Below are 27,967 nucleotides of genomic sequence, written 5' to 3'. Positions count from 1 at the left end.
GACTTGATGACTGTCAGGTGCGCCCGATTTCGAGAAAGCTTCCGCGCCCTTCAATGAAACCGCGAACGCATCCCCGTTCGCGTGAGATGATTGCGAAAGAGCGGTTTCAGAGGAGGCCTGCAATTCTCGCGGTGAGCAGCAGAGGGCGCGCCCGGCAATCCGCTGCGCTCTTTCCGAACGCCGACTGCGGGTCGCGGTCCGGATGCTCCGCGGAGGCCTCGAGAAAGCCTCGCGACCGCTCTCGCCGTCTTGAACGCTGGTCAGGTTGATTTCGCTCGCAGAAATTCAGGCGCCTATCATTCGGAGCATTTGCACTGGCAGTAGCCAGCGGCCTCCGTTGTCGCAGTCGACGCCACATCGGGATTTTGTCGACTAAAATAGCAGATAAAGCAACAAATAGTAGCGGCAAAAAAATGATATTAAATGATCACCATAATAATCACATTCAGCCCCCGAATTTTAAATTGATTTTATATGTGCATTTTCCATCCATAAACGGGAATCGATGCCGATCGTTTCTATGATGATGATGATGATGATTATTATTATCAGCCCAGCCACTGACCCTCGCGCGCGCTTAAATTGCGTTTCTGCACGTGCGAAATGTTCTTTTCTGACGTCACGTACATTTCGTTCGCTCCCTGTGTCGAGCCGTGTCACCGTTTGGAATTGCTCTCAACGACCTCGCAAATGATGTCGTAGTAGCGAAAGATACTCGAGGGCATTTTCGAGAATGGACAGGACATCTTTGTGTGGTTCTCATGCAACGTTGCGCTCCTTTGCATATGATTGTGATGATTACGCGGGTGTTGTTTTGTTGTCGGTGAGCCGCGGCCCGATCGGCTTCCAATGGAAACAATACGAAGAACAAGTGATGCTCACACACACGCACGCACGCACGCACGCACGCATCTTCAGTGTAAATTACACGCGTGGACTGTTGTGATTTGATTTTCCATTGCCCCGACAGGGACGTTATTTCTACAGTATCTTTTATGAAGGGTCAAATTCTTGCCATTTTATTTTGAACGGTGAGTTGCGGTAATTTCACCATGATGATGATGATGATGATGATGATGATGATGATTTGGTGTCATGTTGTTGTTGTTGTTGTTGTTGTTTGCGGCGATTGGGCCGCGCTCTCCCAAAGCTCGTGCGCGGCGAGTGAAAAAGCGCAGCCGTGCGTGCGCTCGGGTGGGAGGTTCCACTCGCCTCAATCACGACGCGAGACTTGAGCAGCGACACGAGCACAAGCGAGCGAGCGAGCGAGCGAACCTCCCGCTCGCCGGCCGGGACCGAGTCTTCCGTTCGGACCCACGCGGCTCTGATTTGCACAGGTGACAGCGAGCGCCAGCACTTTTCTCCTTTGGTTTTGTGCACGCGAGGCATCCGTCGCGCTCTTGCGGCCGCTCAACAGGTTCCGAGCGCGGCTGTGACTGCGCCCCGCGTGTGCGTGTGCGTGTGCGTGTTGTGTTGTGGATCTCGCAACAGGTCCGCTGTCACCGGAAGAACAGTCCGAGACGCGCACCATGCTGGACGGCATAAAAATCGAAGAGCATCCGCTGCGATCGGGACAAGTGCTGGGGGTCATGCTCGGTGAGTCAGCAAACACACACACACACACACACACCCAGCCCCCCTCCAAAAAACAAACAAAAAAAAACAACAACACCCCCCAAAATATATATATGTATATACATATATATATATATATGTAATAATAATAATAGTAATAATAATAATAATGAAAGAATTGCACGGTTCCCATGTGTATTTGTTGACGTCGCCAGCGAAGCTGCTCTCGCGGCTTGAATTTGTCGCGTTATTTTTTTTCCGTTTTTTTATTTTTTTTTTTAAATCCTTGCCCACATTTCCCGTTGAGTTGAAACTGCCGCGGCCGACATTTGAAGGCAATTTTCCGGCAGGGACGGCGTGCCAGCACCAGGCGGTGTGCGAAGGCTGCCGCCGCCCCATCTCCGACCGCTTCCTCATGAGGGTCAACGAGTCGTCGTGGCACGAGGAGTGCTTGCAGTGCACCGTGTGTCAGCAGCCGCTCATCACCAGCTGCTACTTCAGAGAAAGGAAACTTTACTGCAAGCACGACTACCAACAGTAAGAAAAGCTTCTTTTTTTTTGTTCTCTTTGCCGCAACGTGTGCGCGCGCGCGTCTCGGTTGGCTCGGTGGTGTTTCGGCCTGCTCGCATGTTGGACGTCTGCTAAGACATCTATGACATTTTAATGCATGTGTTGTCAACATTATAATTGTTATTATTACATTACTATCTTTTTTTTGGGGGGGGGGGGACAACAACAGCCACAATTGTAGGACGTTTATGCTGTTTAAACATCTCCAAGAAATGTATTTATTTATTATTTATTTATTCCTTATTCTGAAATGTACTATTATTATTATTATTATTATTATTATTATTAAAGAGGCAGGAGCAGTCTCTGTTTATTATTCTCTCCGTTTCGAAAAATTGCGACGCTATTTTCAGTGCATGAAACAATCTGTTTTTATTGGAGTCTATGAAACCAGAAATTCGTATTTTCCCTCTTATCTAAATCTGTCGTGGACATTTCAAGTAGAAAATAGATCATAGATCATTTATTTGACATTTACATACAAATGTGTGTTTTGCGTGGCCTTTGTTGTTTGTTTACAAATGATTCATTTAATTCATCCGTTTTAACATGCGGCGGCCATGCGTGAGCCATTCAAAGGTTTACAAAGTGCAGATTAAGAATGACGTGTTTTTTTTTTTTTTTTTTTTTAGTTTTTGAATGATTAGCATGGCAGTCTTGTGCATGTGCGCCACTCCTAACGCGCAAACGTCGTATGCATGACTTAATCGTGTTTTCGAATAACTGTCGGACTGCAAGGTTCCCGATTTCAATAAAAAAAAAAAAAAAAAACCAAAAAATGAAAATGTTTGCTGTTGTGTAATTATATTAGTCGCAGGGATTTGATTAGTTCTGACGCAAACCAACCCTAAAAACAGATTGCATTTGTTATTTTATTTAAGAATCAACCATTTGTCATTGAAAAAAAAAATCTGTATGTATTTGATATTTTATTATATTTGAAACGACTGTTGTGATATTCGCCCGATGATCGCACAATATTGCGGCCTAGCAGCCTTTTAGCAGTTGTGTTTGGTGCTTTACTTTCCTGACCTTTCACGCTCGTCCTCAAATGTTCAGCCTTTTTTTTTTTTTTTTTTTTTTGTCTGCGGCCTTTTCAACAATTCCACTCGCACGGCGGCGACACGGTGCCGTCTTGCGAGACTTACAGCCGTCGCCGTGTGCGCGCCATTCCCGCAGCTTTGCGACACTCCAGGTGCACCATAACAATGGTGGTAAAAAAAAAAAAATCGGAGCAGTAACTATGGGTTACCAGAGTCATGGCGTCGAGGCTGAGAGGGAGAGAGAGAGAGAGCTCTCTCTCTCTTTTCTATTTGTATTTGAGAAGAAATGAGAGTGCACTGGAACTTTCTACTGCTAGATGATAACAAGTGGTCCCCTTTGTCCTTTTGGCGTTTGGAATGGCGTCAGCTCGCTCGTGATCGGAGCTGAAGCGAGCACGACGACGACGACGACGACAACAACAACAACAACAACAACAACAGCAGCAGCCCGCTGGGCGCCGTCCTGCTCTGGCATGCTGTTACAATTCGACACATCTTTTCATTTTTCTTGGACTTCTCGACCCCCTACTCCTCCGCGTTCACGCCGCATGCTAAGCGGAGGGTCCTTCTGTCACACACTGACATCACGGTCCCCTTTTCCTGTTTGTTCCATTGGCAGTGATGGGATATTTAAGGATGTAATTGGCACCTTTTTGACTTTTATGACATCCATTTAAGATGCATTTGTCAGCCCACAAACTGCTCGGGGCCGGGAAGAGAGCTCCCAGCGTTCTCGGTTCTCCTTCCTAATTGCATTCCTCCAGCAACTGATTCATGCTCCGTAATCAGCTCTCACCAGCTATAATAAATCAAGGGATTGGCACGCAGTCTTTTTCACACCTTTGGTTCAGCTTTAAGTGCAGACAAGGGGAACAATTGCGTACCGTTTTATTAAAAGCGCCACCAACACGGTTCGACCGATCTTGCGCCATATCGCGCAATTATGTAGTAACGAGATTGGATTTTATTATCCTTTTATCCCATATTTCTTTTCGTTTTTGCTAAAACACCAGGCAGCTGACCCGTGTTTATTGTTGCTGCGTTGACCTAAATTTAAGGAAATTGGAATTTATGTGAAGGCAAAATATGTCTCACAACGTTTATGTTCATCAAAATTGCCAAATCGAAATGTAATAGACCCCTTTTAAAACAAAGTGCTTTTCAAAATAGTGGAATCCAAGATCACTTTTGGGTGCATGTGCCCACGTTCAGATCTTTTGGGCGGTTGTTAGTCGCAGGCGTCGAGAGCGACAAGCCGGGACGAGACGCGGACGTTTTGTAAGAGGCCGAGTGGAATTACACCACCCCGAGAGAGTTTGTGTTTGCACCCCGGCGTTCGCAGGTCAATCACGCGTCATGAGAAAGAAGGAGAGCTTTTCCCTCCGGGGCCCTTTCCTCTAAGCAAGCGCCCATGTAGCGAGGCCATCGGCGGGCCCAGGGGTGTCGGGCAACACCCCTGGAATAGACGGCCTCGTTACAGAGCGCCGTGGGCTACGGCCGTAAATACTCAAGTCAAAATGTAACCGTCGCCAGATTACACCAAATAACTGACGAGCAGCAAATGTGGACGTAATAAAATGCACAATAATGTTTTACAGTCAAAAGTTGAACGGTTTTATTTGCTGTTGCCCCTGATGGGTCAAACCGCAAGTCGCAACAACAACATTTGCAACTTGGCCCGAATGCACACGCGTGGCGAGCAGAATTTGAAATCAGGTCACGGTAGTATGAGGAGTAGATCGAAACAGCGGCGATGAAGCCATAAAAGCGGCCTCGCCCCCCATGCGCGCTGGACCGTCCCCAAGTGTGCTGAGAGCTGCCTTTTTAGAACTGTTTGGAGTACCCTCCTGTGAACTTGTTGCTTTTTAATTAGCTGAGCTTGGGACGTTTGCAGCAGTGTGCCGGATAGATGCTGACGGCTGGCTTTGTGTTAGCTGGACCGATGTGTGTGTGTGTGTGTGTGTGTGTGTGTGTGCGTGTGCGTGCGTGTTTACTCAGGTCCAGGACACTCCCGTGTGGCCTGTGTATGCTGTTGCCCATAGAACAAAAGCTAAAGATAGAAAAAAATAAAAATAAAAATCACTGGATGGACTTTGTGTTGTCAACCCAGCGGGCTACTTTTATAGTTAATTAAAGACTCTCCTATGTTCAGCTACAAAAACAACCTTTCATTTTTCGAAGCTGATCTTTGTTTGTTCCTTTGAGGAAGACCTTTCTTTCCAGATTTGATTTTTTTTTTTTTTTTTTTTTTTTTTCAATTGACCCTAAAAGGGATAAAAATGAGTCTTCAACCACTGTTCTCGGGTAAATAAAAATGAGAGCACTATAATGTTAGAAACGCTAAGCTGCATAATATTGCTTCAGCTTGTCGGGATCTTTAGTGCTCGGCGAGCAGCTAGCTCCATCTGACCCTGTTCCTCTGCAAGGAAGTATTGGGTTCTATGTCAACATGGCCTGGCCTGTCCAAGCAGCACACTCGGATGCATCTTTTGTCATCTCACTTTAACGCTTCCTCTTATTACTATTAGTATTATTATTATTAAAAATGTTGGTCAATTTGCCCGGGTGGGATTGATGTGCAATGCCACAGCTTCCAAAATTATTGTTCTCTCATGCTCCTTCAAGAGGAAAAACAATTGAACATCCTCATGCGGTTAATACCTATTATTTGCAGTGTAGAAAGTGTTTTTTTTTTTTTAAAAAAGGTGACAGTAGATATAAAGGGGGAGTGCAAATAGTGATTTTATTAAATGAGGTGTTTTGGAATATGAGAGAGGCATTTGCGATGTTTTACAGTGTTCGTGGCTATAGGTGTGTTCGTGTGGGTGCGTTAGGTATTTGTGCGTGCTGCAGTTAGGAGACAAAGCACTTTGCGGGATGCTTTGTGGAGCCACAGAGGCTCAGCCGTGGTCATGCCATCGCCACTTCTGAGGCCAGACCGCTGGCGAAGGATGTGGAAAGGAGGGCCGTGCGTGTGCGTGCGTGCGTAGGGTGGGTGGGTGGGTGAGTGGGTGCAGTAGTGCAGGGGAGGAGGAGGATCCGCAGAGGGCTCTGCCCGGCGTGCTCACATTACACTGCACGATAGCGGAGGCCTGCGGAGGAACTCAAGCGTGCAATTTGTTGGTAGCCACAATTTAACCTCATCTCCTGTTAGGCAGCCAGTGGCACAAGTCAGTCAATCGGGGGAGCTAATCAGAGAGAGAGAGAGAGAGAGAGAAAGAAAGAGAGAGAGAGAGAGACAGAGAGAGAGAGAGTCCTCAGCTTGGCAACAGAGTCATTTTCACTACTGGCTCCAAGTCCTCGGGCCTTCAGGTTTATTTTCACAGCATGACAGCTTTTCATAACAAAAGCGAAAGCAACCACAAACCATTAAAGCAGTTTACAAATTAGATTTGGTCTAAATGTGTGAAATACTCCTTCTGCATCACTCTGAGCAAATGTTTTCAATTATAATTTGGCATATCGCAAGTTCAAAGCCAGAGAATGAAGACATTATCATGTGGCTACGTGTCTGCCGTGCACGCTCGTGCACATTTGTGCCACATTTGCAATAACATTTCACATCCGTTTGTCTCATTTTGCTCATGTGCGAAGCATATTTGTTTGGAAATTGTTTCTTCAGGCAGCCTGGCGAAACGCGCATGAGAAACGGAGCCCGGCCTCCGCTCGACGGCCGAGTATAACGCGATCCCGGTCTGGAATGCTTTTCCAACACGTAGGCTTTTCGCAGATACACACGAGAGGACTGGCATCACGGTGGCAAGTGCTGCATTCAGACCGTTGTGTGCTCAAGGCTTACTCTCGCACTCATGTCACACATTCTATCCCCACACGGCAATGGGCAGAGCGGCGCGTTTGGTGAGGCTGTGGGCAAACGTGCGTGCGCGGTTGCTCTCTCGGTCTGGCATCCGAGCTCCTTCCGGCGGCCCGCGTTCACCCCGTTTTTAGCCGCACGTCGTTCTCCATTTCAACAATCCAGATATTTGTACGGATATGACAAAACACATTTCTTTGTCTTTCTTTTCTTACAACCTTTAATCTTCATCCAATGAGATTAGCGGGATTCCAGCTCCAAAGTGACTGACAGAGATTTGGACTTTCATCATTAAGTGTGACACTAAGCCGGTCGGAGCTTTGTCTTGAGTCGAGGCTCCGACGGAAACGGGGGCTCCTAATCCTTTTATTTGTGTCAGACCCAGAAAAAGGGAAGAATGGGGCCAGGCCATAGAACGCCACAGCCCTTAGTCCCCCGAGGCCTGGCCTCCGCAGCCAAGTGAGCACGAGACGCATCTTATGTGGTCTCGGCACCCGAGCGGACGTGAGCGCGACGCGGATGTTTGCGTCCGCACGTGCGCTGACGTCATTTCCAAGTGCGTACCTGCACACAGCTGAGGATATGCTCATCTCCGATTTGCAAAAGCATGCGATTCGCTCGAGGACGAGATGAATAAAGTCTGCCGCTTCGCTGGTCGAGGTCCAGCGCCGGCTTTTGTCTTCAGCTCACATCGGGTTGTGGGGCATCAGCTTCTTTGTGTGCGCACTCTTGTGGTAATTCGTCTCCCGCGGGAGTCCCCTGGGGCACTTTATTTACTCATTCAACTGTTTGGAAGTCTGTTAGACTGCAGATCAGATGCAGTGAGACCAATGCGATTACTGTGTACACCGCAGATTGCTGGCCAGCGTCTCCTCCTAACTCAAGAAGAGCTCCGCAGGTCTATTTCTGTCAGTTTTACACTTTGATTCGATTTTTTTTTTGGGATTGTTGAATTTTTTTTCAATGAGGAGCTCCCAGAAACACGCATTCCTAAAGTTTACATTTGCTTGAGACCCTTTCTTAGTAGATCGTCAATGGGCATCAGATGGGCCTGGTGTCACAGTGTAAAAACTAACATCTCCGTTTTCTTGCCAACACTGAGATGGATTTGGTTATCCATCCATCAACATAAACCCAGAGCATGTATGTGGGGCTAAACCCCATGTTAAACCATCTCAGGCTGTCAGACTCACTGAATTTACTCTCTGTCTGTCCGCCTGGTGCGGCTGGGGAATATGGCTGCAATCTGCTGCCAGGTCGGCATCTCCAGTGACAGCTCTCAAAATACACGAGTTCGCACCAGCCTACTGACTGTTGATGGCTGCCTTGGCAAGGAAAGTAACCCTGTAAGAAAAAAGAGCGCAGATTGGGTTTCTTTGAGTCTGACTCACTTCGCTCCTGTGACCAGCCCCCCCACAGCCAGCCAGCATGATTTGCGCATGAGGTCCCGTGACCCATGGAAGCTTCAAAAAGCAGCCAGGGGAAACATTTGGATGATCCTGATGGGGGAGTGAAGAAGTGGGAGGGAGGCAGAGATGATGGGCGGACTCGCTCGGAGCCGATGTAAGGCGAGGCAGATGTGAAGAGTCTGCATTAAAGCCTCGGCGATGGGCGAATTGGGAGTAGGGTGTCGAGAAGAGGAGAGTGTCCCTTCCCAGAGCCTCACCCAGGCAACTAGCACCGAAAGACTCACGTTATCCATCACAGGCGGTCGAACTGAAAAGTGGAATTTCATCCTAACGTGCCAGCGATACCGATCTCCTGTGCCCCGCTCCCCTGCTGTACGCATCGAGTCCCTCCTCCTGCTCCGTTACCTTTTTTTCTTCTGCTGGCAGCGTATACAGTTTTCTCTGAAAGCTGCTTCAAATGCGTCTTCTCGGGAAATTCCATGACTCCTGCGAACGGATCTTCTGCCTCTGAAAGGCTGACGGATAAAGGGATAAAACTTGAAGCGTATTCAAAGTGTTTTTTGAGCACATGCAATCTTACACGGCTCAGTTTGGGAACTTGCAGTGAGAATTGTACTATGAGGTCCGAGCTGGTTTATACAGTTTATTCTATTGCGAAACAAACGTTCATTTTCTCATAAGGCCCGCCTAATTCACAATTTCTGTTCTGTTGAGGTGGTCCAGGTTGAATTCAGTTTCTTTCCACAAAGCTGAAAGCAGAGAATTGTTTCAAAAAAGATGGAGGATTACAATTCGGGCAGAACAAAGGGGTTCAGCACAAACTTGGAGTCATTAATTGATTAGTACTTTGTCTTTTCAATTTTAGTCGTATCATTCTGTGTGTCGGTGTAAAAATAGCTCGACAAATCTGCCTGCGTGAAACCACTTCGATAGCTGAGCAGAAATAGTTGCAGTTGGCTCAGGGTTGAAGAAAACCCCAGCACAGCACTTTGAAAAAGGAGCAAAATATGCCATCCCAGGGAGCCCCCGATCGGTCTTTAGCCCCGGTGCATGTCGCTGCCTCCTCCTGAGAGTAGGTGGGCTGAGAAAGCACGCTGCCTTCCCCCCCCCCCCCGAGTCTCTGTCTGTCTGCCTCACGTTTAGCCCCGCAGGTCCAAACACACGGGGGTGCGCCGTCCCAGCCCGGGCCGGAGCTGTGCCCTGAAACCGGAGCTCCGAACTTGTGTTCTGATCGCAGCTGGAGAGACATCTCTGGCTCTGAGTGGAGCCCTCTCACAGCATGCAGCAGAGGTCACCGGTGGCCTCGCAACCTCCATTGCGCCGGTGCGCTCCTGCATTGCACACACTTAGACGACATTATTTATTGACTTGCAGTCACTTCTAAGGATCTGCCTTGCAACAAATACCAGAGGGCTGACGTTTTGATGAGGTCGTGTTTATCGACTCATCTGGCCTGAGAGGTTCAGCGACCCAAAATGTTCCACTTTTTTTTTTGGTTTTTTTTGTTAGCTGAATGTTTTGCATGAATTTTAATGTCAGTAATGACATACTGCCAGTGAGACTACAGTGAGGCCGGCATCTGTTACGACTGCGTTCCACCGTTGCCCCCTCAAACTTGAGTCTGTTAAATAGCCGTGAAATATGGATAGAGCAAAACTGCCACTTTAAGAGTCTTTGCCCTGACTGTGTCTTTGCAGTTTCCGAATACAGCGTGTTTATCTCTGCATTTGATCGTGTGTTTTGCATTCCTGTGTGAAATGGCTCGCGTGTGTGTAACCAAGCGACTGCGTGAGGAGCACTGCCGTTTGCGTGTTTGCGAAGCGGGTCTGTCACTTGGCCAAGGGTTGGACATGCCGCTGGCAGGCGACATCGTCTGTGGATTCTCCTGCCGGTCACGTTGCTTCGGAGGCGGTAAGCGTTGCGTGCCACCAAACCGCCGTCCCGTACCCCACCCCCTGCTCCCCCCGCAAGCCTCTCGTCTCTATCGTCAGCCAAACGGCCCTATCCCTGCTCTCCGTGCTCTCCTTTCCTGGGCCCCAGTGCCTGGGCCGTGGCCTGTGGATGAGTGCTATATCCTGGCTGTCAGCACCGGGGTTTACTGGTTTACTGGACCCGAGTGGAAGTGCGGTATCAGGCTCTGTCTGTCAGCTCCCCATTCCACTTCCTCAGCCGCCCTCGTAGGCGGCTGCAGTCAGCGGTACAAACATTCACTGAGTCCTGCCGAGACACCGGGCTGAGACTGTCTCCAATCTCAAGATTGACACGGCAAGCCCCGCCCTTTTCGTGTCGCCGTGCCAATAAAAAGTGGTTGTTTAAAGACATTCAGTGTATGGGTGTTGTGTTTTTAAACAGACTTCAGTCTTTGACAGACTGTTTACTATTTTACCACGTATTTCAATTCGGCTTTCCGAACAGCGGCCAGTTACGACTCCATCCATCTCTCCCATGCCCATTCATCAGACTGATTCATATTTGCAAAATGTCATTTGAAGTTTGTCATAAATCTGAGACAACGCAGTGTATATTTTTAGCCATACCTTTGCTGCGATACACACAGGTACATTCTGACTCACACACATCTGCACCGCACATGGCTGCGGGACGGCCTTCGCATCTCAGAGGATTTGCAACAATAATCAGGTTAATTGCTCCATCTTCCCCTGGAAACATCACATGCAGGCAACCTGGTAGCGTTCAGTGGCACGCTGCTTACACTAACCAGAAGCCACGGCTGCAGGAGCCAGGTCAAAAGTGCCAGTGCACGGGACATAGAGAGATGGAGGCGTGTCTATAGAAAACATGTTTGAGAAACTATGCAACGTGAATTTCATTCCGCCACAGTAGACTCATTTATATTCCAGTTTGTGCGGAAACATTTGCTTGCAGGTTCAAGTGCTCCAGAACTTTTCCCACTACTACAGCGCCATGAAAAAGTACTTTCTCAAATTCTTATATTTTTGCGTAGTTTCCCCACTTTTATGTTTAACAAATGTAAATGTCAGACATAATATGCAGTTTTTAAATGGCGATTTCATTTATTGAGGGAAAACAAATTCAGTTACCTGGCCCTGTGTGAAAAAGTAATGGCCACCTTTTTCTCTCCATAATAAATGAAATCACCATTAAAAAACAGCCTTTTACATTCACTTGGGGTACATTTGCCTTATATTTAAATTTTCTGATGATCTTAAACATTAAAGTGGGGAAACTATGCAAAAATATAAGAATTTGAGAAGGGGGCCAAAGGAATTATGTACAGACGTCCTGCCATTCATTATTTTATCAAAGGTTTTCATTTTGCCGACAATTTTACACGCTTACTATGTAGAAGTCAGTAATGTCTTCTGCCTTTCGAATGGTGCCGTTTTCTTCAATACCGAGGCCATAATGAGACGTAAATAATATTCATGTACAGAAATACAGGCAACACGCCAACCCTAACCCCTAACCTTCGAACCCTAACCCTAACTCGCCTAACCCTAATCCACGTTAACGCTTGTTTGAATTTTCCCGAAGTGCCCTTGATGTGTTCTGATTGACATTTCAGTGGGATGTGGTTTACCAACTCAGAAAAATTCTGATGGTCTTATGTAAGCTCCAGATCCCGAGCAGACCAAACAGACCTTTCATGATTGTCCAAAAATGTCTTTCCGCCAGCACTACCTTATGCGGCAAAGCCAACACTGCTGGCACATAAGACGAGCAAAATGAGCCATAAAAACGTATTCGCAAATTCTGCTTTACCCAGCTCTGCTTTTTTCACACATTCTGGCGCTAATAGGCTCTGACACACCCTAAACAACCACCCTCACAAAAAAAAGCGTGTGGAGCGAGGCGCAGCGGTTTGGTGTCCAGGGGAAGCCTGTGGCTCCGGAGCCAGAGAAGGAGTCGTGGCCCGCTGTCCCACAGAGATGACAGGAAGATAAGAAAGAGAGTTGGCCTCTCCACACAAAAACATCCCACCAGGAACCAACCCATCCTGGGGGTGAGCTGGAGGAGGGCTTCTGGACTCATGTTGAAATCCTTCCTCTCGGCACCAAAAAAAACAAAACAAAAAGACCATCCAATGCTTGATGGAAGCGGTGATACTTTGAGTGAAGTTGACTCAGCGGCCCAGTAGCCACCAGAATCTGCTGAATGATACCTCATGGTATCACAAATATCCATATCACGTTTGTACTTAAACAGCATGCCTCTGTGTATCACAACTTTGGCTTGGCAGCGTGGCCTCCTTTAACAGCCACAGCGATACAAGAGCAAAAAAAGTTAACTACAATTGACAGAAACCTGGCTGACACAATGGCAGCAGTTAGAACTTTGGAAAGTGCTTACAGTTTGCAATATTCGAGAGGGCGAAGTGAAAAGGTAGCCGTTTCTTCGAGACGACGTGTAATGGGAGAACCGTGCGGAAAGCCAAACGGCGAGCGCTTTCTGGAAGCGGCACTGTAACGCAGGGTTCGGCGGCATTAAAAGAGATTTACACCACCGGCTCGAGAACAGTTTTCTTTTGCTCAACGGTTCCTCCTTTACAGATATTTCAAGGAAGTAATAAACTGTGCTGACAAGTGTTGGAGTGGCTTTGAACCATCCTTCACGGGCAGCGCAGCTCCATCACTTCTGTCACAGTGACGCCGCTATGCATCATTAGTTTGATAGAATTTTTCCTGATTCTCCTTGTTAACGCCCTTTGACCTCACCACCTTATTAGGATCACTGTTGTTTTTCCATATTAAAGGAATATTGCATAACTATCTGTAAGACATAAAGCTTGACGCTCGCCAGTCATCTTAATCAGACTGTAAGTGGTGTTTTTTTTTTTTACCGCGGTTTGAGCCGACAGGCTGTTTTTCCCCGATGGTTAAGTTCTTTTTGAAGCCATCTGCAAAGTCCAGAATGAGGCCCTGCACAGTGTAAGATGTCATTCTCCCACTGTGCTGACCAACATGCTGTGTGTGCCCATAACATTTAATGGTGTTTTGGCAAATGCTCATGGAAACTCTTACTTTGCCCAGCAATGTTACATTCCCTTCTTTCTAGGGAGCCCCGGTTTTTTTTTTTTTTTTTTTTTTTTATTTTATTTTTTTTTTTTATTTACTATAACCACCCATTTGTCTTTGAAGTGTAAAGTCTTAAGTTAGAGCTGAAAAAACAAACAAACCCAAAAAACAGAGTAGCATAGTAATTAGAAGAAGATGCTTCTTGTTATAATTGAATTGGGATTAAAAATATAGGTATAGTATGTAGTATTAAATTAAGATGTGCTTCCTGCAAAGCGCAATGACTAAGCTAATTCCGAATCTTCAGAAGATTAGAGTTAGGACGAAGGTTGACGCGGTATCGAGGAAGACCAAAGGGAGAAACGGCTCAAAGCTGCGCAGAATCAAAAGCGTGCAGATTGTTAGTCGTTACTCCGATTCATTTTGCTTTTGCTCACCAATTGTTTTCTTTGACTTGAAAGGTTTTTTAGTTCATATTTGCGGGGTAAAATTTCCTCAACAATTTTTCTCAATTGGAGCAATAATGGTATTCGTGGGACAAGCTAAAAGTTGCAAAAGCTAAATTCCCACAAACACCCATGACGCATCCAACAAATTGAAGCGATCTATGCCGTTATTAATTGAAGGGAAAAAATGGCAAAATAACAAAGCAAAATTGGAAAACAAAATATCCGCGCTATCATCTGGTTTTTGAAATAAATTCAATGGGTTCCTCCCTCCCAGAAAATCTCTTCTGTATATATTTTTTGGTTATTCTATTGGAGAAGGTAAACATGTGTTTCGGCCTAAAACGTTTTAGATGTTAAACTACCAAACAAAACGTGTGAAAGAGATATTTAGAACCATCCAGAACCAAATAGCGCAGTAATGCGTCTCACGCTGGGAGCCTGTGGTCCTCTTTTGTCTTTGCTAGTAACTGGCAAGTTTATCTGTTGCCGAACATCCGTGCACATGCCTGCCGTCGAGCTTTGCCGTGATTAAAATGTCTGGAGAAGGTTCGTGTTTACGGTGAGCGCAGGATCAAAGCCGCGTGGAGAGGATGTAAAGCAAATAGAGCAGCAATCATAAACAGAGCAGTCAGTTAGTCACACGCAGATGTATGACGTGTAGAAACAATGATGGGGAGAAGCAGGCATCTTCCCTGCTGTTCTTAACTGTCGTGGAAAAAAGCAGTCCGACAACAGGTCAGATAGGTAAGAAAAGAAAAATAGGAGGGGAGGGCCTTTGTTTGCTTTTCTCTGCCATATTAAAGTGGAGGAAATCGGATTTTTCCGGAACAGTCTTAGCGAACCGGTGGCTGTCTAAGGCCCGCTGCTCACCGGGTGACGCTGCCCGACGTGACTGAACTGGACAATCGCGACTAAATTACAGTTGGCCACTCACGCCTGCACACACGGCGTTTGGCCTTTGCAGAACAACGGAAAAACTGGGAACACTGGAAGCAACCTTTGCAGGCTCCACATAAACTGCACTATATGTACAATTACTTTTCATTGAACCACAGACAACATGGCACGAGAGCCGAGGTCGCTGTCTGAAGCTTTCGTTTTCTATCTTTCTGCGGTGGTCACGTGAGATGTCGGAGTGGCGTCTTCCAGTGTGTAACCGCCGGAGCGGGAGCGGTGTACCACCCGGGTCTGCGATTCCCATCATGCTCAGACATTTGCTAGCGGCTACAGCTTTAAGTAGGAGTTATTGCCGGTGAGATAAGTATGGAGATAAGCTTGTTCTTTCCTGCACGACGTATGAGGTGTCTGGACAGTGTGACAGATGCACCTGACCTGGAACCGAACAGTGTGAAGGTACAAGTGCAGCACAGAAATCTCCATTTTTTTCGTCGGTCAGCTGGCAGGTTTTCGACTGGCAAGTCGAAACGTCTCCGATTGTGACAGAAATATTAGCAGATGCGAGAAGTTCAACCTTGAACTCGAAAGAGAGAAAAACAAATCCTAAATCTGTCGTGGTACATTGTGAAGTTTCCCCCCCCCCCCCCCCCCCCTTTAAGGTGTGTGGGAGAAGCATTCCTTCAGCTCACAATCACGAAGCTCGAGGGCCTATCCCCGCCTTTGTTCTTTGGCGTCTCTCCCCTCATTGCCTTCTTCGCACCAGGTGAACTTTCAGCCCCTCGCAGCTTTTATTTATGACGCATTCCCTCACATGTAAAGATAATGAAGTTGACATTTTACAGGCACTCACTGGTATTGCACCTTGAAAAAGAATTCCATGTTTAACCCCCAAACAAATTTGATGACACTTCGCTTGCCAAAGCAGTTTACCACTTGGACAAGAGCCAAGAAACTCTAAAATTATTATGACAGCACACTTCACCATATTTAGTTCATTTCTTTGGCGTTAACCTTATAGACGACACTAGCACTCATTGTAATACCACTTGCCACTTGACTTAAATACAGTAGCGATATAGTTGTATTAAATACTTTCTTATACAGTACATATTATTAGAGTGCATGCTGTTCGAGTTCTATGGCATTATTTGCAACATGGACTTAACTTCTATGGTAAGTGATTTCAAATATCAGTGTATTTGTAACACTGCACCTATATATATATATATATATATATATATATATATATATATATATATATATATATATATATATATATATATATATTTGGATCATATTCAATCATAGTCACATAGCTAGCTAATGTCCAATAAGGTCAGCCAGTGGTATGATCGAAGGGCACGCTTTTGTTTTGACCAACCGCACGAGACTTAAAGGTAGCTGGTCAAGTTGTCAGTCGTTTTCTTTAAAAAAAAATTTATGAATCATTTCATCTTCGCCGTGGGGCTCTCTTGAGACCCCGGCAACGTTTAGCAGTCTGCAGCACAGGACCCCGAGGCTCGTCTAAGCCGCGCCTGTATCCGAGCTGCCATTATTAGCTCCGCTCTCAGGAGCCCGCCGCTCATCTCTCCCCGGAGAGGAAGGCTGAGAAATGAAGCGCAGCGGCTGGGCGCCGCAGCAGCGGGCCAACAGCCTGACGTGGAACAGTAATTACTCCATTGATATTCCTTGTGCAATAACACTGTCATCTCTCATTTGCATAAAGTCACTCGCCTCGCTACAACTGATGAATGCATTAGATCTTGTCCAAAGGCTAGAAGAGACGATGGCATGTGGCGTATTTTTTTTTCTTTTAGGGGAGGGCTTAACCTCCTTTTGGGTGTGACATTTGTTTCAAACACAGAGTCAAATGTTCAAATTAGCAACAAGGAGGAAAGAGGTGGCACCCAAGCCACAAGTGCTCTACGCTTGACCGCCTTTGCAGGATCAGGGCGTAAACGAGAGCTGGCAACAAGTATGATTTGAATCAGCTCAATAACTCAGGGCTCTCGTAGAGAATTTTCCTGAAAAAATACTTGATTTCAAGATGAATTCATGATTCACACGATTTCTATGATGAAAAATGCAACATTAACATATGTGAAACCATTTCCAAAATATGCACCTTCATCTCTTTATCTGATGTGTCCCACCACTCCACAATATTCCTGGAGATTTGGTTTTCAGGTTTTGCATGACTAGCACACAAAAGTAATGTAGCTTTGGCCTAGCACATTTTCAACAACGTGTTTTCGTCTGAAGATGTGACAGTGTATGTTGGTGTGCGGTGTGTGTGTGTGTGTGTGTGTGTGTTGAGGGGGTTGATATCATTGGATGTCACATCCCTCGGTTAATGGCCATTGGTCATAGGCTGTCTCCCCTTTATTTCTTTTGCTCTCCTGCTCTATCCTTTCAGGTTTCCCACCGGTACGGCACCCTCAGGCACTGCATCATTTATTGCTGTCAGGAGCCACATAGAAGGGCGGTGGGTGGGGGGGGGGGGGGGGGCTGGGTGCTTGCGAGAGTGGGGGGGGAGGGAGGGGTGTGTGTGCGTGTGTGAGTGTGTGTGTGCAGGAGAAGATGTGCTGCAGGGGGAAGCCAACGGAGGCGATGGGGAGAGGCGGGCACGCTAGACTGTCAAATCTCAGCAGTTGAATATTTAATGGAGCCTGCAGTGTTTATTTAGTTAGCCTGTCGATTTTTACCACTCTGTCAATTGCGGCCCCCGTGTAGCCTGCTGATGATCTTTAGTGTCTCTTCCCTCAGGAGCGGCATGGCTCTAAATGCAATTATGGATTTTCCTCCGCTGCAATGTGTTTGATATTTTTACTGATCTAATTTGCAATCTGGTAGTTTATTGTTTGGCATTTTAGTGGCGCTCAAGTGGCGAGGCAAATTTGATTTCCTCTCATAATTCTTTATAACTTCATTAATGCTGTTAGCACATTGGCACAGATCTTAAATAAAGCAAGAGAATCATCCCAAGGATGAATGCTCCCCCCCCCCCCCCCCCCCCCCATTTTATGGTCTCCGTACACCATTATTTCACTGATTGTGGTTCTAATTAAAAATCATCCAAGGGGCGTATTGTCATTGCAAAATTGAAATGATTCCCTTTACTTAGACATGCTTATTCAACCATACGATCACAAATGCAGTATCAGTGGCATTCACAGACAAAGGATATTAACGGCAGAGGGACACGAATAACAGCAGAAAAATAATGCGGCTGATTGTCTCGCACAATCACTGCGCGATTCGGTCGGTTTAGGTTTAGGTTTTGCAGTCCTTTGACGGATGTGTTAGTTAGAGGGGCGACATTAGCTGTAATGCTGTTAGCATGTAGCTGTGTGAGTGATGTGCTAGTTAGATGCCCAGCAGTAGAGCTAATGGTGTTAGCGTGTTGAGCCTGCCGAGGGATGCGATCGGTTAGGCTGTGATGGATGAGTGTCGTGCTGCACAGGCCTGCAAGCCTCCTCATTCTCCTCATCCAGGCTGTCGGCTGCTTAAGTGGACGTGCGCAATTAACACTGAAATCAGAGCCCGCTTAATCTGCTGCTGGGCTGAACATTGAATGGGAAAGAGAGAGAGAGAGAAAAGGATCATCTGCTCTACGAGGAGTGAGAGATTGCCGTTGTAAAAAGATGAGTCAAAGCAAGGTGTGCTATACATTTGCGCCAAGCTTTTATATAAACATTGGATAAAACTGCACAGTACTCCTTTAATTTTTGGATTTTATTTTTGATTTTTTTTTTATTTGAAGATATCGTATCGTAGCACTGGTATTTGTTTTGGTCCAGACCGTGAGCACATAGACTATATTAAACCTTTTACACAAAATACCACCTTAAAAAGTACTTAGCTCGCTTACATGTAGCCTAATATTATTGCAACACTTAACACTACACTTAAATACAATCCCTTCATCCATTTGTTTTGATTTCTTTTTTTTTTTGTACTGCTCATCTTCATTAGGGTTAAGACTGAGCTGGAGCCTATGCCGTAATATACTGTATATTTAAAAAAAAAAAAAAAAAAAAAAAAGGACTTAAATATTGATTCAAATTAAAATGTATCCAGTATAAAGGTCCAGTACAAATTTCATTTCTCCTCCACATTTTTTTTTTTTTTTTTGCATACGTAAGACATTTTTGACAATGCTACAAGAACCCAAATTGTTTTATCAATAACCATGTCAACAGTTTCCCTGCATTTATATTTGGTTTGGGAAACACACACAAATTATTCAATATAAACCGAACTGGTTGAGATACAGCAAAGAAGTCAACATTGAATTGTTGTTTTCCAGTGTGACTTTGCCCCAAAGAAGCTCGAATCTTTTCTTAGGTGTAATATCCAGATGTCCCATTACTGTGGCCGTGCTGTGTTTTGAAGAAAAAAAAACGCAGTTTCAAATAATAATACAAATCTCCTGCAACCCTATTGCATGCTTTATATCGCTGTAACTGAGCACGGGATGTCATTGACACATCTCACTTCAGAAGTAATGAAGAGGGCACTTCACCAATTCAAACCTCTCAAAGGAAAACGCAAGGAGCAAATTCCCACCTTTGACGGCCTCCAAAACAAACAGAGGAAAGATCAAAGCGTCGGCGTGTCTGCGATCAACTTGTCATCAGCAAAACTTGTTCTCACCTGGCGAGTGCTGCATGCCCAAACTCACTGTAGCTGTCAATTCAGGCGTCATCGTTAAAATAGTGTAAACTCTTGTTGCTTGAGAGTTGTTTTGTTGTTTTGCACTACTGTATTGTTTTTATTCTTCGTTAGTAACTGAATATTGTATATGTATTGGAGATTCTTGAAGTCATTCTACACTGTACTACGAATTTTGCTTGAAACAGATTCATTTAACAATTTTCACTGGTAGAACCAGTCAGCGGTCAGAAGATATTGTTTTGTATAAAATAAGGTAGACATATTCATAAATCGATGAAATACAAAAAAAATTATTGAAATAATCCAATTGAATCCTATTTTATTCCAGTTATTTGTAAAGGCGCCGTTTTTGGTTTAGCTTTTACATGGCTCGAACAGATGTATCTAATGTTATTGCCAGTGATGGAACTGCTAGTTTTGGTAAAGTGAGTGTTAAAATCCAACAAAGTCTCTTAATTAGATCCTAGAATTCAATTTGTTCAGAGTATATTAACATCGCAGAATAAAATAGTATTTGAGCCGCTCCCTGGGGGGTTGTTTTGCTTACACCGCCGCGGAAAACACGCTGCTTTTATTTGCCGTAATCCCTGCGATTGCTGCTGTTAAGGCCCAATTTGAAGAGCGACTTTCATGTACGGACATTTCAGACAGCAAATAGCCCTCCTCTAATTGAACACTGTCATCAGTGGAGCCGCATCTACGGCCCCTCCCCTCTTTGCATCGGTGGGATTTCAGAAGAACGCAAAGCTCCTCCTTCGAGGATACGAGAGATGTTTGCACTCCGGCCGCGGACGAGATTCATCGCTCTTATCAGCTGAGACGCGCGGGGGAGCGAGGTTGGGGAGGATCAGGAAATGTCACTGCTCTGTAATAGTTTATGATTCATCCCTCCACCTTTGACGAAATAATGAGGGATGACAATTAGAGCAGACCATGGGAGTTGGAATCAAAGGACTGCGATTCCCAGTTGGCAGAGTCAGGCGTGTCTGCGTGTGCTCCCTGCAAACTGGATCCAGATGTCGATTTGTGTGCTGCCAAAGACGTCGGCTGCCACACAACAGGCTCTTTCTGCCAGGCGCCCGGACCGTCTTTCAGCTTCCACGCTACAAACGGGACAAGAGGCCCCTCTCCAAATAAAAGAATTCCAACTCACACTGAGCCAAGTCCTGATAATGTGATTTCTCAAACGCCGCTCTTTGTGTCTCTGTCCGCGTTTTGTCTTCCCTTGGCCTTCGCTCGGTTTCCAGGCGTCGAGGTGGGGTGTTAAAAAAAAAAAAAAGATTCAAGGTGGTAGTAATCACAAAAAAAAAAAAAAAGACGTCAAATTGTTGAACAAGTGCCAAGTGATATTACAGTGATTGATTTGGGTGATTATGTTATCTTCCAACTCTTTGAACATTTGTGAAGCCAAATTCAGTGCACGTATAAGGATTTGATTAGTCTGGCCGCGGCAGTAGGCGGTCGCGTCGGGATTCGGGGGTCGGGCGTTGTCACTCAGCGCGGCGGAGGCCGAATCAATGGCCCGACGCCGCCGGGAAAAGGCCGGCGGCGGCGCGCTATTGATATGTTTAACAAATTAGCCGCGATGACGGCAGGTGTGATTGTGAGCGCGGCTCGGGGGTCAGCTCGTCATATGGTGGCTAACAGACACAATATTGCTGCGTGTCCTGATCTCTCCATTGCCTCACAATGGCATTAGGGGCACCCCAGGGAAATAAAGAGTCCCACTCCCCTATCCCCAGCGCTCCTCAAATTAACTCCCCTGAAGGTTAAGCTGCCTGATTCATAATTATTCAAGCTTACCACCAGCGCCGTCGCCCCTCTCCTCTCCGCGAGCCCGCTTTCTGCCTGCCGCTTCCCCTGACTGGCACTTGGCTTTTTTTGCGGGAAAGCGCAGGAATTAGATTAGCTAAGCCTGACCGCCGAACATCCAGCCTGATGACGGGAGCGGGATTGGACTTGATCTCTGCCTGTCTAGCTGTCGCTCTATTCAATCGAGCTGTCTGTCTCTCACGTTGCGTTATTGCTTGCGAGGGTCCCGACGGATGAGACGTTCTCAGCAATTGCGCGTACGGCTCTCCGAGGAGTGGGCAGTGTCGCGAGCTTGTCTCACTTGCGTATGACTTGATTTGAATGATGCAAGGTGCGATCGGCCTTCACGTCTGCTTTCGAGTGTTGCGGCGGTCTTGGGGACGCGGATCAATCGGCCCGCTGATTAAGCACTCGTGGCGACCAAGTAGAAGAGTGAAAATAAAAGAGTGCACAAGAGGGAAAACACAATCTCGCTCTCTGAACTGCAATATTAAAAAATATATTTTTTTAAAAATATTTTTCAGGAAGAAACATAAAAGAATATAATGTAATACAGTGTTCATCGTTCGCTTTTGTTTAACTTACTCTAATGTCCTCGCATGTGGGAAAGCCACAGCTGCTTATATTCTCTTTATAGCACAGATTGACACTTTGTAGATTTTCACGTATTGCGAGGGGCTCTGAAATGTGACGAACAGAGACTTCGTTGTTGTTCCGTCATCTAAATTATGAGTTTGTTACCTCTGTTTCATTTGATCTAGTTCAATATATTTCTTTGCTTGATTTCTTTGGTGGCGTTACATTTGTTCATTTTTTACGTTTGTTGTCTCAACATTTTGTTGTTGGTCAGCAAATTATGCAAAAAAAAACCCAACAAAAAACTATGTACTGCTGGTCCTCATTCGGGTCACGAGTAATATGACATTCAGGCCTACTAGCAATTTCGAGTTTTCAATCAACCTAGCACGTATTTGTAATGTGAGCGGAAGCCAGTTTACCCGCTGAAAGCCCACGCAAACACGGGAGAACATGCAAAGCTGAGCTGCGATTGGAACCAGAACCTTAGTACTTCATAGCACATTACAAATTGGATCCAGACAGAGTTGCAAAATATGACTGGATTGAATTTCACCTTCGTTTTAGTTTACTGATCCTAACGACGCAATAAAGACAGGCGGGTATCCGTTCAGGTATTATTGGGTGTCGATCCAAATGTTTTCAGCCTTTGTGGAGGAATCACATTGTTCTCTTGTTTTATCGTGCTTGTCAGAGCAGTTTCATTTCAAATCTCAGCTCACTCAGATTATTTTTGCGTTTTGAGAATTCTTAGCCCCGAGCTACTTTTTGGTCTGACTAGCTAGCAAAACCGAATACAAGAACTGACTCCCATGTTTTTCAGCCCAAATGCTGCATTTAACACAGATGATGGTGCGGTATTTGCGGCAAAGCGGTAAATGCGGTGCTCCTTTAAGGGCTGTCGCTGCTCTCAATCAGCGTAGATGTTGCCGTGTGGATGGCTCATTGCGGAGGAGCCTCGAAAGTCAATTGGCCTCCTCCAGAGGCCGAGGTAATGCAATAAGCCACCGCTCTGACTGAGGGGTGGGCTCTTTTTTTTTTTCTCCTTCTACAATCGCATAATTAATCTCCCGATTGTACCACTCGCTGTTTCATGACAGATGCGTTTTTGTTGGCTGCATAATGGTGAGGCGTTGTGCACTCTCACGTGCCTCTCTTTTGGAAAATAGTCGTAAAGCCAATTCCTTTGGAGTCTGCAGAGGCTTGTATCTCAAACAACACTCCCTTTGGGCTCTATTAGGAGAGAAAAACGTACACAGGTCTCAGGCAGGTGCTTTAATAATATGTCGGCAATTTAGATAATGACAGGGAGTGAGATAAACTCAAGTGTGTGTTACAGGGTAATTGGCTATATGGTGTGTATGCTACCTAAGCATAGCTACGAGTTGTGTGTTTTTTTTTTTTGTTTTTTTTCAGCTTTCAAGGAGCATAATAGGATGATCTGGCAATGATAACTATTGTAAGTCCTGGGAGTATGTGCAATAATAACGGCTGATTTGACATATTTTCACCAGCCACAGATATCAACTGAGCCCGAGGTAGATCACAGCCGTATCTAACTGTGAGAGAAAAAAAAATTCGACAGCAGCTTGCAAGTGTGTCCAGTTAGTCGGAGGATGACAAATGCAACACCTGGGGCTGCCGCAATGATCAGGTTTGGAGAGTTTTCCTCCGAGGTGGAAAAGTTGGAGCTATAATGAGAGGTGTCAAGCCTGCGAGGCGACGCACTGAAGGGGAATCGGCGGATCTCCTCGGTCGTTAAACCGATTACGGTGGCGGCTCCACCCAGAGGACTTGGGTGGAGGTAGCCCAATAGTGCGAAGGAGCCCTACAAACTTCATTCATCGTCTGAAGATGAATCGCTGCTTTAATTGGATCTTTATTGCTGTAAATCTGGTTCTATCCTTTCAACTATATGTTCATGGGGTCGGTGGCCTGCATTTCGAGCATGCAGTGATGTACAGTCGATGTTCCTAAATGTTTTTTGCTCCTAATGTTGTGAAAGATGGGTTGGCTAAGCGTTTGTCAATGTGTTGGCTTTGCAGAAGAAACCTTGCGTTCTTTTCGAACGGTTAGTGTGAAACGAGTGCACATATGTCATCAGTGTATTGCCCACTTAAAGTCAGCACACGGGGTCGGGTTTCTCCCATTCTTAATTAGATGAGTGATCGCCTAATTACATCAAATTCATTATGTTCAGCTCTAGAAATCAAGAGGCCTTATTGGAAATAAGGTTAGGCTTGCCCTCATCCATCATAGCCTAACTAACCAATTCACAGACCAGCTTTTTGCATGAGCCATTATTACCTTGTCATAAACACTCACCTTTAGAATCCTCGAATCAAGCCGTGATATGCAAATCTTTTATCACATTAGCGTGTGCTACTGTGTCAGCCTCTTTCCACCTAAGATAAAGGAGGCTCCAAATAATTACATTAGCTTATAAGGCAGCGACGGTGCAAATGACAGCTATTTAAAGCTGGCTGATAATTTGGTATTATTATGACATAGCACAGCCTCTCACAGGAAAAGAAAAAAAGAAAAAAGGAGCACAGACTTTTCTGTTGCAAACACAAGCAGCACAGTGCCTAGGATTCATCTTTTGGGTAGAATAGCAACCATCTTACTTTAGTCATCATTTGCTTGGTTTAGCCACAAGAAGGCATACACACTATTATGTCATTATAAACCTGTAAACCTGGCTACGTGTTGTTCCCCCGAATATTTTGTTGAAGGGAAAAAAAGATCTTTGATGACACCGCACTAAATCTGAGCCAAGAGCCGGTAACTGGAATCCCGGTTTAGTGATTTGCATATGACCATGACCGCGCATGTTTTGCACGCACATGTTAAAGATGTGAGAGTGTTGTCGCACAGCATTTTTAACAGTCCACCGTAGGGCCACAAGCCCTTTAAATGCCACTTGGTGGCGGCGCCATATTCTCAAACACATGAGGTCTGTCCTCTGCTCTGTGTTGGAAAGTGAATTAGTGAGCGCCTTTCTTAAAGCCAGTCATAGCAATGGGCTGTGAGCAGTGATTTGTTGGCCGTGTATATTACGGCCCACGGTCAGGGAGGGATCACTGAAGTGTGTGTGCGCGTGTGTGTGTGTGTGTGTGTGTGTGTGAGCCATTGGATGTGGCGCCTTATCATTCAGTGTTTACTCACAGTAAATTGAGTTGGAATAATAGTCTTTCTCTGAGGCAAAACAATAGAAGAGGCTGCAGGCGGACGGCCCGGGCTGCCGTGGAGCTGGCCCGCGCCACTTCAAAATGAAAGGCAGAGCCCGAGGCCATCGGGAGGGCGCTGGGGAGGGAAGGGTCGGGGGGTTGCCGCCTTTATGTGGACAGCTACACCGGTTGCGGAACAGACACCCCTCTGACAGGCACCTGGGTAGGACAACGGCGAGAGAGAAGCCGGGAGGCGACGAGGCCTCGGGGCTGTCATTAGCTTCCCGGCAGAAAGGAAGATGAGCGCCCCGAGGACAGAGGAGCGACAGGTCCCTGCGGGACAGCCGCCTCGACCTCTCACTCCCCCGGGTCCGCGCCGGAGCCGGTGGCCTGTGTTCATGTATTAACCCCCTCCTGGCATCGACGCGCACTCAGAGCCTTTCGCTCTGCACGGGCGGCGGGAGGCTAACCTGTGGCGGCCGAACGTGCGCGCGCAAAAATGACATGCAGACACGCCTCTGCTATTGTTTCTGCTCGCGTGTGTTTCAGCTGCGCCGCTCCTCCTCCTTCGCCTTCATTTATCACGCTGCAACATAAAGTGCTGCCACAGCATTATAGAAACAGCTGCTTTTCCAGACAGCCAGAGAGAATGGGCGACCCTCCAGCACACAAAGACGCGCGTGGCTCTAAAGAGGGTGTAAAATTTGTGCGAGAATGAAAAGCTTTTTCCTCGCAGAGAGGGCTGAACAGGGGTGTCAGACTTTGTCATCGCATCTGAAGACAAATCAGGATCCATATCAGCACAATGATGTCAACATTGAATGGCAGGGAGACGAACAATGTGCTCCTTTACAGCCAAATATGCATAACTACAGCTGCTGCCCTCTCTTAACAATTCATATCGAGCCATTAAACTGCGCCTTTTATACAAGATGTAGACCTTAGTGTTACAAAAGTGTTCCTTTACAACCGCAGAAAAAAAAAAGTTTGGAGGTTTGCAGCTACAACAACTGAAACTCTTCGGAGAAGATTTCCTACTGGATTTTGGAGTGTGTCTGTTGGATCTTTTTGTGTATTCGTCCTGAGGAACATTTGTGAGGCTCGAGGTAACACATGTTCTCTGGTCTCGTGAATCCTGAAGGTGTTTGATGGGGTTGAGGTCAGGGCTCTCCATTTTTTTGCACACTGAACGCATCCAACCTTCCCTGATTGGTTTAGGCTCCTCTTGATGGGTTGAAAACGTTTTTTGTTTCTCATGTGTGATACCATACTTGCCTTTTATTTGAATTCTTCACCACAAACGGAACATCTAAAGCAGTATTTTCACGTGTGCGAGTCAGGTCGTACAACTTCTGTATACTTTTATCCATGTCGTGTTTAAAAACAACTAACAAACAAAACATCCACTTTGACATATAGTGCATTACACCTACAGTTTACCTGAAAAAAAAAAAACAAAAAAAAGAAAGAAAAGCCTGCTGTGTTCGGGGTCGTCACGCAGTCAATCGAAGACAACTGAGCTGACTCCAAGTCAGCGCCGTGGGGCCGTGCAGAAGCGTTGTCACTCGGTCTGCGGAGAGCGCGGACGTGCCGTGCCACGCTTCTGCCATTCCGCTCTTTGCCTCCGAGGCTCCACGTGGAGGAGAGAGAATTTTGTCCAACCTTTTCTCTCCCAGCTGGAGAGAAAAGGTTGGACAAAACCCGAGATTTTACACTCCGCCAAACACTTGACAGAGAAGTGCTCACGTTGGAGTGTGTGTGTGTTTGTGTTTGTGTTTGTGTTTGTGCGATCAAGGGTGTGGGGCAGTCCGGGTAGGGTTTTTGAAAAAAGGTCTCGTGGAAGAACAGGGAGCGCATCAGACAACTTCTTACTCAGACTTGCCCGAGGCCAAATGCATGCTTGAGTACTTTAAGACAAGCAGAGCAAAATACTTTCACAGAAACTTTAGCTGGCGCGATTGAGGGAATTCTTTCGCCTTCAAGACTCAACAGAAAAAAACATTGTGAAAACACGATGCCAGTTGAAGGAAATATCTCAAAGGGAGACGATTCCCGTGTTGTCTTTCAAATTCACCCAGAAAATGTCCTATTTCCTGGTATGAAGCGACAATCAGCTGCCACCTTTTACTGTACAGCATTAAATCAAAGATGTATTTATTTGTGTTTTACAATAATACTGAAGTATATGCTTGATTTCATATGTACACGTGGAAAAAAAGGGATGCCTTGGAGAGTCTCTGTCACGGCACAAATGCACGAGTGCAGTCAACAAATGGAGCCAGCACACGCTCTCCTTTTATTTCTCGCCAGTTTCCTCTCTTAATATGAATATTGTTAGAATATAGCTACAGCGGCCAGGGCAATCCATTTCTTTCTTGACAATCGCACCACGTTGTATGTGACGCAGTAAAAAAGAATTTGGTACAGTACAAGTGTTGGCCCGAAATGTTGATTCCCAACATAAAGGTTGGGGGGGTTCCGTTGCAGCGAGTTTGGAAAGGTTCCGGGGGCAGCTGCATGATGTGTGGCCGAGTGTCACGTTTTCATTTTGTCTTTTCTTTGTGATGATCCCGTTGCTCGTTGCTCGGCGAGCATGACTGTCTGTTTGCAACTGGTATAAAAAGGCCTAAAAAAAAAAAAAAAAAACTGTTGATATGAAAACAAAAGTTAGCAGTTGAAATCTTCCCAGCAAACTGCATCAGCACAACATTCTCAGTTTTTGTTCCTCCTCTTGCGGCAAATATAGTAGTAAGTATATGTCGCGCTTCAAACAAACAAGGACTTGAATAAGGAAGTGTTGATGAGTCGGACCGCAGCTTGGCTTGTCGTCTCCGCGGTGATGGTTTTGCACACGACACATGCTGACAGCGAGTATCCCACATTAAAAAGAGGCTTTTGGTCACCATGGAACGATTCGGAGAGCAACGCAAGTGCAAAAGGGAAGTTGGAAGTGATGGAATTGGAAGTGTTAGTGGAAG

General features: G+C 45.9%; 1 protein-coding gene across 1 annotated transcript in view; it reads left to right on the top strand.

Annotated features, from left to right (window-relative positions):
* The first annotated feature begins 1,203 nt into the window (after positions 1–1,203).
* The window catches only part of lmx1bb (LIM homeobox transcription factor 1, beta b), a 45,559-nt gene continuing 18,795 nt past the window's right edge, over positions 1,204–27,967 (top strand). The window contains exons 1-3 of the mRNA XM_061673262.1: positions 1,204–1,337; positions 1,492–1,596; positions 1,926–2,112. Coding sequence (XP_061529246.1) covers positions 1,530–1,596; positions 1,926–2,112 — 254 coding nt within the window. The 5' untranslated portion in view covers positions 1,204–1,337; positions 1,492–1,529. The remainder of the gene's footprint in view (positions 1,338–1,491; positions 1,597–1,925; positions 2,113–27,967) is intronic.

The sequence above is a fragment of the Phycodurus eques genome, chromosome 3 (genome assembly GCF_024500275.1).
Source record: "Phycodurus eques isolate BA_2022a chromosome 3, UOR_Pequ_1.1, whole genome shotgun sequence".
Classification (NCBI taxonomy): domain Eukaryota; kingdom Metazoa; phylum Chordata; class Actinopteri; order Syngnathiformes; family Syngnathidae; genus Phycodurus; species Phycodurus eques.
Note: the sequence above shows the minus strand (reverse complement) of the source record. Positions and strands in the feature narration are given on the sequence as shown.